Source organism: Corticium candelabrum, chromosome 8, assembly GCF_963422355.1.
Source record: "Corticium candelabrum chromosome 8, ooCorCand1.1, whole genome shotgun sequence".
Classification (NCBI taxonomy): domain Eukaryota; kingdom Metazoa; phylum Porifera; class Homoscleromorpha; order Homosclerophorida; family Plakinidae; genus Corticium; species Corticium candelabrum.
This window is the reverse complement of record NC_085092.1, coordinates 2,368,151-2,385,858: the sequence shown is the minus strand read 5'-3', so window position 1 is coordinate 2,385,858 and position 17,708 is coordinate 2,368,151. Positions and strand designations below refer to the sequence as shown.

The 17,708-nt window shown below is 42.2% G+C and overlaps 4 protein-coding genes and 1 long non-coding RNA gene across 5 annotated transcripts; 3 read left to right on the top strand and 2 right to left on the bottom strand.

Annotated features, from left to right (window-relative positions):
• Window positions 1-95: 95 nt before the first annotated feature.
• LOC134183527 (uncharacterized) lies at window positions 96-7,829 on the top strand. Its single transcript, XM_062651091.1, has 4 exons — window positions 96-167; window positions 216-407; window positions 466-603; window positions 7,536-7,829. The coding sequence occupies exons 1-4, from the start codon at window positions 120-122 to the stop codon at window positions 7,608-7,610; spliced, it is 453 nt and encodes a 150-aa protein (XP_062507075.1). The 5' UTR covers window positions 96-119; the 3' UTR covers window positions 7,611-7,829.
• On the bottom strand, window positions 4,186-7,134 carry LOC134183526 (uncharacterized). The gene has a single exon (XM_062651089.1). The coding sequence runs from the start codon at window positions 6,167-6,169 to the stop codon at window positions 4,835-4,837; it is 1,335 nt and encodes a 444-aa protein (XP_062507073.1). The 5' UTR covers window positions 6,170-7,134; the 3' UTR covers window positions 4,186-4,834.
• Window positions 7,830-8,344: 515 nt separating the features above from the next.
• LOC134183175 (uncharacterized) lies at window positions 8,345-9,316 on the bottom strand. Its single transcript, XR_009970449.1, has 2 exons — window positions 9,188-9,316; window positions 8,345-8,911 (listed from the first exon to the last, which is right to left on the bottom strand). It is a non-coding gene; the product is annotated as an uncharacterized LOC134183175 (long non-coding RNA).
• A 62-nt stretch (window positions 9,317-9,378) lies between these two features.
• Window positions 9,379-12,290, top strand: LOC134183174 (high affinity cAMP-specific 3',5'-cyclic phosphodiesterase 7A-like). The gene is made up of 11 exons (XM_062650655.1): window positions 9,379-9,540; window positions 9,601-9,661; window positions 9,757-9,900; window positions 10,035-10,243; window positions 10,490-10,553; window positions 10,651-10,746; window positions 10,814-10,914; window positions 10,977-11,282; window positions 11,343-11,405; window positions 11,483-11,579; window positions 11,767-12,290. The coding sequence occupies exons 1-11, from the start codon at window positions 9,379-9,381 to the stop codon at window positions 12,087-12,089; spliced, it is 1,626 nt and encodes a 541-aa protein (XP_062506639.1). The 3' UTR covers window positions 12,090-12,290.
• Window positions 12,291-12,867: 577 nt separating this feature from the next.
• On the top strand, window positions 12,868-17,047 carry LOC134183538 (large ribosomal subunit protein uL13-like). Its single transcript, XM_062651117.1, has 6 exons — window positions 12,868-12,917; window positions 12,985-13,108; window positions 15,708-15,801; window positions 16,523-16,580; window positions 16,638-16,724; window positions 16,781-17,047. Exons 1-6 carry the CDS (start codon window positions 12,897-12,899, stop codon window positions 16,931-16,933), a joined length of 537 nt encoding a protein of 178 aa, XP_062507101.1. The 5' UTR covers window positions 12,868-12,896; the 3' UTR covers window positions 16,934-17,047.
• The last annotated feature ends 661 nt before the right edge of the window (window positions 17,048-17,708 follow it).

Sequence of the window (17,708 nt, the reverse complement as noted above, 5' to 3'; positions counted from 1 at the left end):
GTTATTTTGTAGACAGAAAGTTAATATTCCGCAATGTGAGCAAAATGCAACATTCTACTGCCTTAGGTCAATGCTGTTTACTATTTATAACGCACGTTAGCCAGCAAACATTAGCCAACATGGCGAAGTTTCCGGTCCCTGAGCTCCTGCTCAAACTCGCCGAAATAGTAAGAGACAATTTACATAACCTTTTTAGTACTTAAAATTGCTCATAGATGTGCAGCCTGCTTGTGTTTGCTCTAATTGCTGGATGGGAAAGCAAGGAAACTAGTTACAAAGACCTGCCTGACGAATACATAGCCAGGCTAGACTTTGCAATCGGTGTCGGTGTGCTCGGTTTCCTCTATGCGCTGTTTATGACCGTTGCGATCATCCTCGACGTGAAATTCAAACATCTCTACGCTGTGGTAAGGTCACGTGAGACTAGCCAGTAGACCTGGCTTGAACCAGTTCTGTTTGCTCTAGGAAATCCTCAGCTCTGTGTTGCTCTCAATTCTCTTCTTGGCGACTGCAGCTGTGCTAGCAGTTGATATAAATGAGATCAGCAAGTCATCTTATCAAGCAACTAACAACCTGTCATACACCACACTGGAGGCTGCAGTGGTAAACACTTGAGGGGTTGATAGTGTCCAGTTGAGAGTTGGCATTAGTATACAGTTGAGGAACAAATGGTATAAATCGAGTTGAAAGGGTAAATGGTATACAGTTGAGAGGTGGGTTGTATAGACAGTTGGAAGGCAGAAGGGGGCGGTGGTATACAATTGAGAGGTGGACGGTATACAATTGAGGGGTGGACGGTATACAATTGAGGGGTGGACGTTACAAAATTGAAGGGTTGATGATACAGTTGAGAGAGTGTACAGTTGAGGGACGTACCAGTCCATGTACAGTTGAGGGACAGTACACATTTTTTGGGATAACAAAAACAAAGGCATCTGTTAGACAGTGGTGCAGTTATCACAGTGGGGTAGTCCTACAGGTAACCATTAATTAATTGTTGCCAGAAATTATGACTTAATGATTAAATCTCAATTAATTCTATATTGTAAACAAAATTAAGAAATACTGACAAGAGACTAAACACGCTGCATAAAAGGCCATACAGAAATGTTTGAACTGTGATTGGTGACAGCCATTGAAATTCTGGCTTTAGAATCTACAGCACAATTAGTCTTGTTTGTAGTTGTTGTACTTGAGGATGGATCAAATTGTAACTGGTGTGTACAAATGCATTATTCAATTACCTTGGTAAAGAAGCTTGTCATCCAATACGCTGTTCTAAGGGCAGTGCTTCAAGTCTTTATATGGGTAGTGATAGTGCTGCTGCTCTCATTCACTAGACTCTCTAACAAATGGACTGACTTCTATCAAGTCTTGCTTACCAATCTTACATATGAATTCCGGTCACCATGGAGCATATAGCACCAGCCCACCAGACCACAAAGAGATACACTTTCCTATTTCTGTTCATGCTAGCACTAAAAGGGACTGACTGTCACTAAACATAGTGCAGTAATGAATAGTTTATCTTCTATTCCTGGCACAACGAGCTACCTGCTGGTTCTCAAACATCAGGTGCAAGACTAAATACAATATTATATTATAGAGAATTAAGACATATGTTGTTAGTGCACATGCAGGCAGGTTTGTATGCTCCAGAATGTCGAATGACACCTGGGGATCAGTGACCGAGCAACCACTAGAGTTGCCTCCAGTGACCCCTGCCTAGATTGTCTATTTACCTATAACAATTACTATACTGTGCACAACACTAAAAACCCACCATGGCTGGTCTCCACAGAAACACACACTCAGTCTGCATTGTTGGTTGTACCGAAACTAAAACTAAAATCAAGAAACCAATTGTTTTAATTTTGGATAACCAAACCCAAAACTAAAGCCCTGTCCACACTAGACCAGAATGGATTGCGATTGCGATTCGATCGAGATAGCAAGCATCCACACTGCACTTTGAAAACACTACGTCCGCCCATTTTTGGTGTCACGTAACTGATGACTGATGTGTACGTGTGGTTTCTTTGCTTGTGGAAAGCGTTGATACAGTGAGTGACATAAGGTGAGCGTAGCATACGTGGAGGTAGCGCCCACTATTTCTAATTGGATTCAACCGATCGCGATCGAAACCACCTCCCAATGTGGATTGGATTTATTGCGATCCAGTTCAAGTGTGGACAGCGTTGCGGTTGGATCATGATCCAGTTGCCAGTGGACAGGGCTTAAAATCACATGTAAAATTGTACTAAAACTAAAACTTTAATTTAGATTTAATATTAGTATTAGGCGAGGACAAAGTTAGACGGCATCTCACGACAAGCTACAGAGTAGACAAAATTACAGGATCCAGTGCAATTCTGGCTAGGTCAGAAATCTGCTTTTCCATCTATAGCAACTGAGATTTTATCCATCCCTGCTTCCTCAGTTCCAGTTGAAAGCACTTTTTCAACAGCAGGTCACAAGGAACTCGCAATAGACTATCTGACTACCATTTAGGAGAGTAGTTTGACTAGGAACAGAGCCTATATATGTCTTTTTTGCCAAAAAAATTAATGAATCTAAGTAGAAGTGAACATACATGTTAACCTGTGTCTTAAGCAACAACCATGACAAAAAGCAAACAATAGAGGTTGATCTTGGCTTAATGTATGTACTTATTCAATTTTACAGATTAGCCTGTCTACCACAAAACTTTTGGCATAAAGTACTTGTCACCACCACTCACACACAAGTCATTCTTGCACTCACAGCATTGTTTTGATTGCATGCATACATACATGGTGCACCTGTTCTCATACTAGTAGCAACTACATTCTTGGAGTTTACACAAAATATAACTAGAAATTCATAACTAAAACTAAAATTCATAACTAAAAATTACAATTAGGGCAAAAATTACCAAAACTAAAATAAAACGTTGCAGAACAAAAAGTGGATGTCCGGTCCCGGCCTTGTTTTTGTGTGGCTCCTTTGGGTATTAGCTAGTTATATTATGTCATCATCACCCTCTAGGTAAGGTAAGTGGGGTCTTTACCATCAACTGGGTGTCCACCAACCCAGCAGGTAAGTCCTAGAGAGGTACATGTTTCCATGTAATCCATGTGGCAGTAGTAACTGGCTTATCGATCATTGATTATGTGCGCTACAAGAATTTCGCCAACTGACAGCACACCCAATAGATATCAATGACTACCAGGAAAGCACTGATCCTCATTGCCAACAGTCCCCATGCCAGATCACAGAAACTCCCCATCAATGGAATCAAATCTACTCTCACAGACGTAGATAGACAGCGAGAAAGAAACAACAGACTCGTTTCATTATATTGCTGTCGCCAGCCGGGATTGAACCCACCCAGGCCATTATGGTCAGAGAACCAGAACTCACTTATTATTATTTACTATTATCATTATTATGTCGTGCTCAACCAGATCAGTCTGGTTTGTAAAGTCTATTACAAGTACCGGAAGTACTTAGACCATCACGGCTGTCTAGAAAGAAGACATGACTTTACGAAGGATCCGAGTAGATCCCAGAAGCACTGTTTTCTGTAAGTGCTGCAGGTTGTGATGGCCTGGAATAATGTCCAGCCACCGTGCAATACCTGCGCGCACTGTGCCCAAAGCTCCCAAGACCACCGGAACCACCAGTGTTCGACAATGCCACATGTGACTTATCTCCACTCCAAAGTCGCTGTACTTCGCCAACTTCTCATCATGTTTCTTGCCAATGTTGCCAACAGCAGGACAGCTGATATCAATAAGAAGACAAGTGTTTGTCTTCTTATTTCTGAGACAGATGTCTGGACGATTGGCTTTGATCCTCCTGGCAGTGGGGATGGTGGTATCCCACATCATAGTAATGTCATCTGTCTCCACAAGCCTATCAGGATGATGCCGGTACCATCTGCTCTCCACTGGAACCCCAAAATGGCGACAAACATCCCAGTGAATGATGGAGGCCACCTGATTGTGTAGATCAGTGTAGTCCATCGGTGCCAAAGCACTACAACCTGCCACAATATGGTCGACTGTTCCAGGCCTACACTGCACATGATATCAGATATACATACATACATACATATATATATATATATATATATATATATATATATATATATATATATATATATATATATGATATATTCTTAAATAGTGTCCATGTCAATAATACAGTAATCGCAGAAACTCTAAAAAACTCAGAAACTTGCTACTCTATCATAAATCAGTATACTTAGTGAGGCAAACCTCACTGCTAATGATGTCAATTTCTTCTACATGGAAGGGCCTGTGCTTTATTATTATGTGTCGCTATGCCCCTCCATAATGGGCAAGTGGGGTCTTTACCCCCATCTGGGAGCCCACCAACCCGGCAGGTGAGCCCAGCGAGGTACATGTTTCTGTGTAGTCTACACGGCGATCAATGACTAGCCAATTCAATATAGATTGCAGGCATTACGGTGACCGCGAACATCAATACAGCACGCCTAGTGGATATAAATGACCACCAGGAAAGCACTGAACGTCATCGTCAACAGGCCGTTCACCAGACCACAAAGTCCCCAACGACTGAAACAAGTCATAGTCTCATGGATAAAGCTAGAGAAACATGAGAGAGAAAGACAGACAAGTTTCTTAATTTACTGTCGTCACTGGGGTTTGAACCCCCAAATCATGGAGTGGTAGCCATTGTCGCTAACCACTAAGCCACGGCGGTGACTTTATGTGTCGTGCTCAACCAGATCAGTCTGGTTTGTAAAGTCTATTACAAGTACCGGAAGCAAACCCTGCTTCAGAAGTACTTAGACCATCACGGCTGTCTAGAAAGAAGACATGACTTTACGAAGGATCCGAGTAGATCCCAGAAGCACTGTTTTCTGTAAGTGCTGCAGGTTGTGATGACCTGGAATAATGTCCAGCCACCGTGCAATACCTGCGTGCACTGTGCCCAAAGCTCCCAAGACCACCGGAACCACCAGTGTTCGACAATGCCACATGCGGCTTATCTCCACTCGCAAGTCGCTGTACTTCGCCAACTTCTCAGCATGTTTCTTGCCAATGTTGCCATCAGCAGGACAGCTGATATCAATAAGAAGACAAGTGTTTGTCTTCCTATTTCTGAGACAGATGTCTGGACGATTGGCTTTGATCTTCCTGGCAGTGGGGATGGTGGTATCCCACATCATAGTAATGTCATCCGTCTCCACAAGCCTATCAGGATGATGCCGGTACCATCTGCTCTCCACTGGAACCCCAAAGTGGCGACAAACGTCCCAGTGAATGATGGATGCCACCTGATTGTGTCGATCAGTGTAGTCCGTCGGTGCCAAAGCACTACAGCCTGCCACAATGTGGTCGACTGTTTCCAGGCCTACACTGCACATGCGGCAAGTAGGACTGACATCACGATGTAGAATCTTGCGCTTATAGTACCGAGTCCGAAGAGCTTGGTCTTGAGCAGTAACAACCAGTCCCTCAGTTGCAGCAGGAAGATTCGCTGCCTTTAGCCATCCGTAGGTCTCTTTCATGTCCACAGGCGGTTGCTCAGTGAGACGACGATACTGCCCGTGCATAGGCTTCCCGCTCCAGGACCGCACATGAAGAGAACTGCAACACGTACGGTAATGTCTCGCATCTGTTTCAGGTGCTTGCTCGAAGCCACCTTCAACCGAGATGGATGCATTCCTGTGTAAGCTCTGCGACTTGTCGTCCGAAGCAAGACTCCTTCGCAGCTGTGCAGTAAACCGACAAGCCATGTGCTTGATCGAGTGTGAAGATTTTCCGGAGTCACACTCCCGTATCATCTGCATGAAAGGATCAGAACTGTCAGCAAGGTAACAGTTCAGCCTCACAATACAAGATTGATATGTCGACTCAATCTGTTGTAACCCCCTACCCCCATCACTGCAAGGAGCGTACAGTCGGTCAACGTCTGCAGCAGGATGGTGGACACCGTGCATAGAGAGGAGCTTTCTGGTCCGTCGATCGAGCTGCTGCAGGTCCGTGCACCCCCAATGAATGACGCCAAAACCGTAAGTGAGAACCGGTAGTGCAAACCCATTGATGGCTAGAATCTTGTTCCGACCATACAACTCAGTCCGGAGAACCACCTTCACTCTGCGGAAGTACTCACGACGAAGTCTCTCCCGCATCATGCTGTGCTGAATACCGTTACTCTCATCTACACCCAAGTACTTGTGGACTTGACCCGGTTCCAGACACTTGATGGTGTCCGTTTTTCCTACCGTCACTCCAGAGTTGTGTCCGGATAGCCTGCCGTTGACAAAGTGTGCAACAACCCATCCAACTGATCAGAGTTTCTGCCATTATTATCATTGTGTCGCTATGCCCCTCCACAATGGGCAAGTGGGGTCTTTACCCCCATCTGGGTGCCCACCAACCCGGTAGGTGAGCCCAGCGGGGTACATGTTTCCGTGTAGTCCATACGGCGATCAATGACTAGCCAATTCGATATAGATTGCAGGCATTACGGTGACCGTGAACTCGTGGACAGCACGCCTAGTGGATATCAACGACCACCAGGAAAGCACTGAACGTCATCGTCAACAGACCGTTCGCCAGACCACAGAAACGAGTCATAGTCTCATGGATAAAGCTAGAGAAACATGAGAAAGAAAGACAGACAAGTTTCATAATTTACTATCGTCATATTATTATTATGTGTTGTTATGCCCCTCCATAATGGGCAAGTGGGGTCTTTACCCCCATCTGGGTGCCCACCAACCCGGCAGGTGAGCCCAGCGGGGTACATGTTTCCGTGTAGTCCATACGGCGATCAATGACTAGCCAATTCGATATAGATTGCAGGCATTACGGTGACCGCGAACTCGTGGACAGCACGCCTAGTGGATATCAACGACCACCAGGAAAGCACTGAACGTCATCGTCAACGGACCGTTCGCCAGACCACAGAAACTCCCCAACGACTGAAACAAGTCATAGTCTCATGGATAAAGCTAGAGAAACATGAGAGAGAAAGACAGACAAGTTTCATAATTTACTATCGTCACTGGGGTTTATTATTATTATTATTATTATTATTATTATTATTAGCATTTGCATAACTGAGAAAAGTGGCTTTATTACCATGGCTGTAATGTCTTTGATGGCTTCCTTGATGATTGAACAGAAATATTGAAACGGACATACTAACCTTCCTACAAACAAGAATACACACATACGTACAGACAGACACACTGATGGACAGAAAGATAAACAGAACACAAGACTCACAAACAGACCGGCAGATGAACAAAAATGGCGGGATGAACAAAAATGGCTGGATAACCAATAAATGAACAGACTAATGAGTAAGGAGTAGAATCCCTATACTAAAATCCAACAAACCCCAAGGAATGGTATGTATGGTTTGTCCAGTTTCACTTGGCAGTGTGCCATGGTGGGAATGATCTGTCCTATTTATAACAGCAATGAGTAGACACAACAATGCAAGTCTACTAACTAGTGGTGTGATTCTAATTTTGCTTCTTTGCATTTCAGTCATTTGCATTTATTTCAATGGTTCTCTTTATTGGGAATACTATATTGTCAATCATTACTCGACCAAAGTCTTGAACTAGAGACATTTAGTACAGGGTATTGTTTCACACAAGTGATATTGTCAAATGTTTTGAACTGGAGCAGTAGACCTGCTCCCATCAACTGGTTTTGCGTGGCATATTTTAGTTTTGCATATCAACTATATTTTGTCAGTTATGTCCATATAAGTCTATGTAAGTTGACTAAATTAATGAACAATGTGTGTCAATGTCACATTACACAATGTAATTAGAATTCTTGATCTTGGTTGCTCTCCAGAGACAATTCCAAAGCATGTCGTGGAATTCTCAGAAGCCAATTCTTTTACTGTGCAATAAATGGAATCACAGTTCTACTCTACCCTTGTTCCCACACAACTTTTGTGTAGGAAGTATGTACATTGTAGTTTGTCACATGCACACCATGTAACCTAAAACTTCCAAACAGAGTTGACTCAATCCCTAGTATAAAGTCCGTATTATGTATCAATGGGCAAATGAAAAAAATGGCAATTTAGTAGGGTGTGAAGTCATCAAAATCTGTCCCAGACCTACCACAGGCATGCACTTCCTCTCACTCAACTGACCTCATTGCAAGGCTTAGAGAAACCCCTCCTATAAAGTACCTAGTTTACACATCCTACCACATGTTATTATAAAGCAGTACCTACATCAAGCAGCAAGTTAGTCAGTGACCAAGTTCCATATCAACACAGAGTTACTCTCTCAAATAATTAATGAACTAAACTTGTCTGTCATATAAGGAACCAGTCTCATAGTAGTTTCCTGTTGTGAAATATATAATATAATAATTATCAGTTAAGATGATTTCACTCTAAAATCAGTCCAAGCTTCCGTTCACCACAAATACAACAGGCCCCAATATCTCAGTTATATAGCTATGAACTTCCACAGGATTTACATAGTCCACACCCCTATGCTTGAAATATTCCACTGATTGTATGGAACTTCTTCGAAAAGAAACCTGCACTGCTTGCAATGTTGACAAACCTAAGATTTACCCTCCGTCAATACATGAATAAAGCAAATGCACGAATTAACATAACTTCCCTCTAGTTCTTTCTTGAACAGGTGTCCGCTAGATGTGTCTCTTTGTTGCATTTATACCCATCTGTCCATAATCTTGATTCCATTATTCATGCTCTTTCCCTTTCAAGGCTGCACTTTCGTATAAATTATCGAACTGCACTGCTAAACACATCTCCACAGCGACAAAGTCGATCTATCCATACGTCTAAAATTTGACATTCATCCGACATTCTAGTTACTAATTAACTCTTATGTCGGCATTCACAGGTGACCTGCATTCGACCGCATCTGCAACAACAAAATAGCGACTTTAGCACGTGCGCACATGTCAGTACAACCCGACCGAAGAGCGTTTCTTGGCTCAGTCATGCAGATGCGCCCCCAAATCCACGTCACAGTGTGCCGAGTCACGTCCGCCACGTGCGAACACCCCACACGAAGGAGACAAGGACGCCTCTCATGTCGTGCCCACGACACGACATTCAGAACCCCTGCGATTCTCATCATAACGAAAAAGTTGCAGTTCTAAAAACCACTAAAGTGCCCACAAAAACGCTCACTCACCTCGTCGGGCCCACGTCACTGCACCCAGCCAAACAACTCGATGCCTTTTCCTGGTTTCGACTTTGCCACATTGTCGCTTCGAGAATTTCCTCTGACGCACAAAAACGCTCGTCTGGCAACAACGGCCGGATAACGCCGGTCTGCGCCTGCGTGGGTAGGCGGAGTCAAAATCATGTGTCGGGATTGATGGCATGGAATGCCGTCGCTCGAGTCGGGCAGTGCTAGACATGCTCACGCCCCGGCTTCCTCTCGATCGAACAGTTCCAACGTCGGTTCTCAAACGGCGCGGTGCAATCAGCTTCGGATCGTCGAGTAAACTAGAGGGATCTTCGCCGCCGTGTCCCCGTCTGCAGGTGCACTTCACGCTTCTCGAGCATTTTGCGATGCTCAATGTATTGTTTGGATTATTTCAGCGACGTGGAGCGATATCGTTTGTATGTACGGACTACGATGCTGTGTACGTGCGTCGTCTGGGTAAGTTATTGACTTCCGGTGTCTGTAATGAGTGGGACGGGCTTGCGTGATTACATTTAAGTAAGTCAAAGTCCGATGACGCTTGTCATTTGCAGGTGATCTCGTGTGCAACATCGAGCCACGCAGACGTGCGTCGTTGGGCTCGTTTCATCTCCCTCGAAGAAAGGCGACGTTCGAAGATAGAGACATGGCGACTACACTGTTGCAAGGATTGGACCGATTGGCGGTCCTCAATACAGGTAAAAGAACACGTGAAACAACACAGTTATCGCCTAATGTCGAGTCATTCGACTCACTGGAGCTGTCGATGTGTTTGATTCGGTCGCTACTCGATGAGTTTTCGACTCAGTCTCACGTGATGTTTCGTTTGTAGGCGACTGTTCGTGCGTTTGCGAGGTCTGCACGAGCGTGAGGCGACGCCCGTTGAGTCATCTCGGTTGGCGGTATAAGAATCCCGCCGTAGCGAGCTCTCGTTTCGTGCACCACCGCAAGGGAGTCTGCCGGCGCATGTTCGACTCGAGAGCCCGCAAAGCGACATTGACGTCGCTCGGCGTCGAGGAGAGCGGCAATGGAAGAGTGAAGGTGAGCGTCGGATTTCGGCTTTCGTTCATATCGGAATTCCGTTGTGCGCCAATTTCGTCATTATTGTGGACGCTTCGCTGCTTTGGTATCGTTCGAGTTGTCGGCGCGTGCTTACTGACGTCAAACCGGCGATTATCAATGTAAATCGTAATCGAATTAGGCTGTGGGAACGCCATTCGCGGTGTAGTGCGACTGCCGAAGCCTCTTGTTCGATCGATTTTCCATCTAATTCAGTTTCTCATTTAGGCACTTCTCGCTCACGTCGATGGATGGTCGTTTGACATATTTGCGCTCAATCAAGCGACGGCAGGTGCGTTGGACGAAGAGGGCGGACACGTGCGGTCCCACCCATTTCGTTTCTGATGTCAGCGGATGGGAGTTCGCGTTCTGACGTATTTGTGTCTTAGGTCGTTCATTGTTCAACTTGGCAGTGCACTTGTTTCAGTTGCATGGGCTAATTGAGTATTTTCAGCTCGACTTACTCAAATTGATGCGCTTTCTAAGTAAGTGTCAGGTTTGGTGGAGCACCTTCGTTTCAAAGTTAAATTTTCGTTTGTTTTACTCGTGTAGTATTGGTGGAGTGTGACTACAGGGGAGACAACCCTTATCACAATGAAACCCATGCTGCAGATGTCACTCAGGCCACTCACTGTCTCATGTCTGACCTGAAGGTTAAATATCACATTTCTTTCTCCTGGTTTGCCTTTGTGTCTAATATCTTATTATCTCTTAGTTTAAAATTCGATTTAGTAAGCTGGAGATAATGGCCATGTTGCTGGCTGCTATTACTCATGACATAGGACATCCTGGAGTTAACCAGGATTTTCTCATTTCTACATCAAATCATCTTGCTCACATACATGGAAAGAAGTCGGTGTTGGAGCGCCATCACTGCCATACTGGTCGCGCTCTCTTGAATGATAGTCAGCTGTTGGATCATCTTCCAGCCAGCCAGCAAGAACAGGTCTTGTCAATTATGAATGGAACCATCCTTGCTACTGACATGGCCAGACATAAAGAATTTATGACTAAATTTGAAGTGAGACTAGCAAGTAGTCTAAATGTGTATTGATTTAAATAGTGCATATACTCTTTTTAGACCATAGTATCAACTAGATTAACCAATTTTTCTGACTCATCTCATCGACTCTTGATTTGTCAGGTGAGATATCAAATTTTATGCATATTTATATTTGCTGTTTTGTCTCTAATCGTGTATGTCTACTTGTATCAATTCAGATGCTGATGAAGTGTGCTGATATCAGTAATCCCTGTCGACCTTGGATCCACAGCCAAAGGTGGAGTTATAGAATAATGGAGGAATTCTATAGACAAGGTATGACATTTGTGTTATGCATAATGTATTAGAATGTATTAGTCTCTTTCAAGAGATAGACACCAGCTATGTTTCACATGCCAATCCTAAGAGTTTCCTGTTTAGTTCTTGTCTGTTATTTTTAACACTCTCAATGGTTTGTATTTGGGCTAGCTGAACATTCTAAGTCTTCTGTTTGGTTTTCTAGGTGACTTTGAGAAGGAAATCGGACTGAAAGTTTCCTTTGACAGACAAACCACCAACATGGCCAAAGCACAGTCAGGGTTCTTTGAGTTTGTGGGAGATCCCTTGTTCACTCTTTGGGATCAGTTTGTATCGTCCTCTCTTTCGAAGCAGCTTTGTCGTAATTTGGACAATAATAAGGCATGTTGGGACGACATATATTCTCAGTTTTCCGAACCTTTAGAGGTACATCAGAGTGGTTTGGATGATGACAAGGATGATGAGGATGTTGATAGTGAAGATTTGGATTTGGAATCAGAAATTCACAGTGACAGCAGTACTGATTGACTGCCACGCTTTTGATATATTCAAGTGTATAGATTCAGTTGTAAGTTTCTGAGATTCAGAAGTATATTGTGTTCACGAGTAGCTTAGCAGATGAATGCACTACAGACTTGAGTTCTAGAGTACCCTAACATACTGTATTTATGTTTTTTGAGCTGGTCTCCAAAGTATATTTTCTGCAATAAAATATGATTGTGCTCAGAATATGTTTCTATGTGCTGCTCTTTTGCCAAGGACCTGGAAACGTTTTGAGTGACCAGGGTCTTATGCAATATATGTCATACCATATTGGGTCATGCAGTGGCACTTACATTTAATGAGTTCACCACACCTATTAGAATCATGCTTCTCTGACGTGAGTCGAGACATGCACACAAATTGACATGCAAAATTGTATGCGTGATATCGTATTCCTAATGACGTGACACCAGGAAAGTTCGTAGGGAAAGTAAGGAGGATGTGGCTTCGGTCTGTTGGGATCCTACAGCCCATAACTTCTCAGGTTTATGGAACCTGTGACTGACAAGTGACGTCATGTGAATGACAGGTTTACGTCTGGAACTCTCATTACATTGAAGTTTCGTATGTCTAGCGAAACCCAATTACAGCACACAAATCCGGAACTAGGGGCGCAATGTCTAGCTGAGCAAACTATAAAACGAAAGTAATCGTCTGTGTTTTCTTTGTACGGTGTCATCACATTGTAGTAAAAACTCCCAGACTAAGCTTTACAGCAATTGAAGTTTTCGAACCAGTTAATTAATATAATATACGTGACGTTCGCAATGGGCTAGCGCGCACTAAGCTGTAATGGCTTTCAGACTTAGCCAGGTTTGTGAATTGTCGACTTCGCTCGTACTGTCTTTGCTACTAGTCCGTATTGTGTTGGGGCTGTTAGAATTTTCAGACGTTTACTCGATTGTGGTATTTGGTGGATGCCAAGGATCAGGTGGTTGGTCGTCTTGCTGCAATGCTGTCACTTGTTTTGCAAGGGAAAACCAAGCCGATTTACCACCCAGCAGGTTAGGGAAGTGGTCAAGACAGCATTTTCACACTGTTCCTGTCTGTCTGCTAGCTAGATTATCCGCTTATTTACCTGCGTAAAGTGCAGTCTACTGGACTAGGAGACGTGTTATTGGAATGTGAACACGTTTCTACTATATCTATACGGCCTGCTTGAATACGCTGAGATTTTCTATTTAGTTTTAAGCGCGGAGTCTAGACAATTGATGATCTTGATCATTTCTAGTCATCCATGATCAGACGTGGTGACTTACGTTCCCTGTCCAAATTAGACAAACAGACAGAGAAATAGACGGAGAAACTGACGGACAGAGTTATACTTTTTAACATTAAGAATGATTAGATGGATAGATGGATGAATAGTACGTTGTATCAATAGTCACTGATGAAGAAGTTTACCAAATACAAATAAAGTTTGAAGCCTAGAAAGTTTAGCTAAAAATGTGTATAAAGTTCTGATATCTTTAATACTTACAATATACATGTAGCGTGTAATGTGAGTGCAGTGTGGAGATATGAAATTGGTGTGTTTGTGATCATATATGTAATGTTTATATGTCAAACAGCGTTATGGATACTTTAGTTGTCTGTCATCACCCTGTGTGTGTGTGTGTGTGTGTGTGTGTGTGTGTGTGTGTGTGTGTGTGTGTGTGTGTGTGTGTGTGTGTGGTACACACACACACACACACGCCGCAACTGTTTACTTATTTTACCCGACATCCTTTCATCACGGAAACCAGGAGCAGTCAACACTTTACGAGAAAAGGGTGTTGCTGATGATTGTGCAAATGAAAGAAGTTCATAGACAACATTGTTACATCTAATGTGTAAATATGGACTTGATATTGCTGTGTACTCAATCATCCAAACTTTTAATTGTCCAGACAATTGGTCTCTGCCAACAAGTTTGGATGATTGAGGTTGTTGAACATTATTTGATTTGTGTACTTAGAAAGTAATGACATGTTAGACAAGAAAGCGAGTAGACCATGTATCACTCACTATATGACACTTACTGTCTTTTTCATTGCCTTTGAAATGGTTATTGTGTGAAATGTTTTATCAAGATTATTAACAATATAATTTGTTTGGTGTGTATGGGAGAATCCAACACAGTAATATATTGATATGTGTATTAATTGCCAACTGAAGTGGTGGTCCACCATACTCTAAGAACAGTGATCAGATTCTTTCTCTTTATGACATGTGGTTAGTAGCACAGATGGATTGATTGCGTATCTGTTCTATGTTCCAGTGAATTCATTATCAGTGAATTTACAGTTTGTAATGAATAAGTGATATATTGGCAATTAGCTGTCCTATTCCTCAGACTGAGTTTAGTGGACAAACATGTACAGAATGCATAAAGAAAGAAAGCTGCTATAGTTGTAGCCTTGGGATATATCTGCATTTGCATGTGTGCAGGCCAGGTTTTGGCATTGACCATAATGCTATTTGGTAGTAAAGCTGAAGCCCACATGCATGTGGTGGTCACACTAATTGTATTACTTCCAAGGTACTGTTCTATCCAGAAGATTCCGTAGAGTTTGTAGCTAGGTAGATGCTCTGCTTTTAGCTTTGTGTTGTGTCTTACATAGGATATATTATGTGTGTGCAGTTTGTCTAGTGTAGTTAGAGGTTAGAGAGAAGCCTTGTTTTGGGGGACTGTATACAGAAGCTTTGGTTTGTGAGGTATAGAAAGTATCATGTGCTGGATTCAGACTGTTAAAAGCTGAAAAGATGTGCCATTTGAGTTAACTAATGGGTCTATCATCAGTATAAATCATAAACTCAAAATGCTGATCTTTAATGGTGTTGTACTTATAATATTATGAGTATACCCTCGAAATTTTTAGTATTTGATGGCATTCAATACAACTGACCTGTACGTTTTTAATCGTTATTACATGCAGATTATGTACTGGATTGAATTGAAAATTTGGCAAGATGTGTAAGTGTACATGTCGGGTCAGTGTTACTATATGTAAGATGTTGATGGCTTCTTTTTTATGCCATTTAGGAGTTGACAGTAACTCAGTGATTTATGCAAATTTAGTTACATTGGCACACGTGCACGTGCACACACACACACACACGTGCGCACGCACACACACACACACACACACACACACACACACACACACACACACACACACACACGTGCACACAACAAACCTTGTGTACAAATTAATACACAACGACGTGTAAAAACACTTTCACCAGTCACATGTGCACATAGCTGATACAATTACACTCATCATTTTGCATATTCAAATATGCAGTTATTCATTGCAGATTTAGTGTGTGTGTGTGTGTGTGTGTGTGTGTGTGTGTGTGTGTGTGTGTGTGTGTGTGCGTGTGTGTGAGCACTCATGGGTGGGTGCATGGGCACATGGTTGAAGTATGTTGTGTACACAATCATTCAATGGTAACAGATATGCAATTTTGCATAGGTGACTACATATGTGTGGTGTTTGTTCAGTGGCCTTTGGTTTGATGGTGCATGTGCATGTGCATGTGATTATATGCCCTTGGACAGTGTTGTGTGTATTCAGCTAAATGTGTGTGTGAAAGATTCTTAGCACTTTAACTTTGCAGTTGATGTTGGAGATAATGTTGTGGTGATCAACACTAGACATGTCATGTTTACTGGAAAGAAGTGGAAACAGAAAGTTTACAGACATCACACTGGGTATGACAAAGTAACGGACATACTATTGTTGGTGTTAGAAGTCATTGCTCCATGCTATGTATTTGGTGTCATTGCCAGAGCTGGTTGTTTATATAGATTCACATTCCGCATTTTTTAATTGTTAGTCGGCTTGTTTGCTTCTAGAATTGCATAGGAACTAGACATGTGGTAGCAAAGTAGCCACACTAGCTCAATGATTGATCAGTCTTGGTCTAATTTGAACACTCAGATACAGAAGTATGGATTTGTTGTGATGAGTAATGGCCTGATGTGGTTAATTGAATACTCTTTGTATTCTGGTTCCCTAAGCAGTTGTAGCAATTCCCTCCTCCTTTCGTCATATAAGTTTCAGTTTACCATCAGTGTAATATGTGAGTATTCACAATATGCTTGCTTGTAGTAGATGATGCCACGTGTTATGGTTATGCAGTGATATTCTTGTCTCAAAATCCCTCAGTAACTGTTGTTGATGTTGGTATGTATACTAAACTTATCATAATTGAATTAATCACTTATGTTAGGTCCAGTTGCGTATGAAGCTAAGGAACTAAAATGATCTTGTCTTGCCTATCTTACTAGTGTGTGGCCTCAGATATTATTGATTGGTTGATTATATTCAGCATAACATATGCATCGTGTCTGGGGCTGTTGCTATAGGCATGATTTCTATTTCTATTATAGCTAGATAGGGAACGTATCACAGTAAATGCATGTTGTCTAGGTATCCGGGTCTGAAGGTGATTACAGCTGAGAATCTTCATTGCAAAGACCCCACACTGGTACACTTTGAATTGTAATAAAGTGTGAGAACTGAACCCAACAGGTTGATCTTACAGGTAATGCAAAAAGCCGTAAATGGAATGCTACCAAGAAACAACTTAAGAAAGAAGCGTTTGAGAAGGCTTCATTTGTTTGCAGATGAGGTCATTGCATGTGCTATATATTGGTGGTAATAATCGAACTGTGTACTTTTGTGTAGGAACATCCCTATGGAGCTAATATTAGTTACATATTGAAGGGGCCTTGTCCTGTACTGAAGAAGCTGGGTGACTACACAGCAGATGAGATATCAAGTTACCCTGTGCTCTTTGACTTACCAGGATTGAGTGTAGACAAAGCAGATAGCACATAAATAGATCTACGAATGCATGTGTATGAGTTTCACTATAGTTGTTTATCTGATGGATGGATACAGTGTAATGATTTGTGCATTGTACATTGCAAACATGGCTATAATGGCAATTTACTTACTTAGTATTAGACATTGGGCAGATGCGGAGGAACTAATGTTTTTTGTTTATACTACGGCAGGATATTGGCCATACTTGATTTTGCAAATAGCACTTTGTTTTACCGTTAATTAATGTTGGTGGTTAGTATGTTATTTTGACATTGAATGGAATTGATATATTTTTAAATAGTTGAAACAACGATTTTATTACTTATAATTTGAAACTATATTATGTATCAATTTGCTATCTTTCAAACATGATGTTGCTGCTAAATGGATGTACACATGTACATTTACGCACATAGTTTGAGAAACGTTGTATGAGAGCTTGGACTGCATGACAATGAAATTAGAGCTATTGCCACTTACGTTGTATCTGTTAGAGGCAGTCAGTCGTGTGTTGCACTTGTATTACTTGCTATTCATGGTTGAAATATGGATTGAAAGCTACATATCCGTATTTCTTCGAATAGATCAAATTAACCTGCTTTCATACTCAAGAACGCCATTAATTAGGGCGGGACTTCACTCAAATATGAGTGAATTAATTAATTAATAAGTCTACTTACTCCTTGCCATCTCACGTGTTTTTTACTGTATGTTACTGGTCCGAAGGTATATAGGTCTACATCACTGATCATCAGGTGCCAAACTATACAACGTCACTCCTCATCTG

Excerpts from the sequence above, each read along its gene's own strand:
- LOC134183526 (XM_062651089.1), bottom strand. The coding sequence starts at position 6,169 with ATGATGCGGGAGAGACTTCGTCGTGAGTACTTCCGCAGAGTGAAGGTG.
- LOC134183538 (XM_062651117.1), top strand. The coding sequence starts at position 12,897 with ATGGCTTTCAGACTTAGCCAG. Across the intron at positions 13,109-15,707 it reads GCCGATTTACCACCCAGCAG|TTGATGTTGGAGATAATGTT; the intron begins GTTAGGGAAGTG and ends TTAACTTTGCAG. Across the intron at positions 16,581-16,637 it reads ATTGCAAAGACCCCACACTG|GTAATGCAAAAAGCCGTAAA; the intron begins GTACACTTTGAA and ends TTGATCTTACAG.
- LOC134183174 (XM_062650655.1), top strand. The coding sequence starts at position 9,379 with ATGGAATGCCGTCGCTCGAGTCGGGCAGTGCTAGACATGCTCACGCCC. Across the intron at positions 9,541-9,600 it reads CGCCGTGTCCCCGTCTGCAG|CGACGTGGAGCGATATCGTT; the intron begins GTGCACTTCACG and ends GGATTATTTCAG. Across the intron at positions 11,283-11,342 it reads AATTTATGACTAAATTTGAA|ACCATAGTATCAACTAGATT; the intron begins GTGAGACTAGCA and ends TACTCTTTTTAG.
- LOC134183527 (XM_062651091.1), top strand. The coding sequence starts at position 120 with ATGGCGAAGTTTCCGGTCCCTGAGCTCCTGCTCAAACTCGCCGAAATA. Across the intron at positions 168-215 it reads TGCTCAAACTCGCCGAAATA|ATGTGCAGCCTGCTTGTGTT; the intron begins GTAAGAGACAAT and ends AATTGCTCATAG. Across the intron at positions 604-7,535 it reads CCACACTGGAGGCTGCAGTG|TCATTTGCATTTATTTCAAT; the intron begins GTAAACACTTGA and ends TTTGCATTTCAG.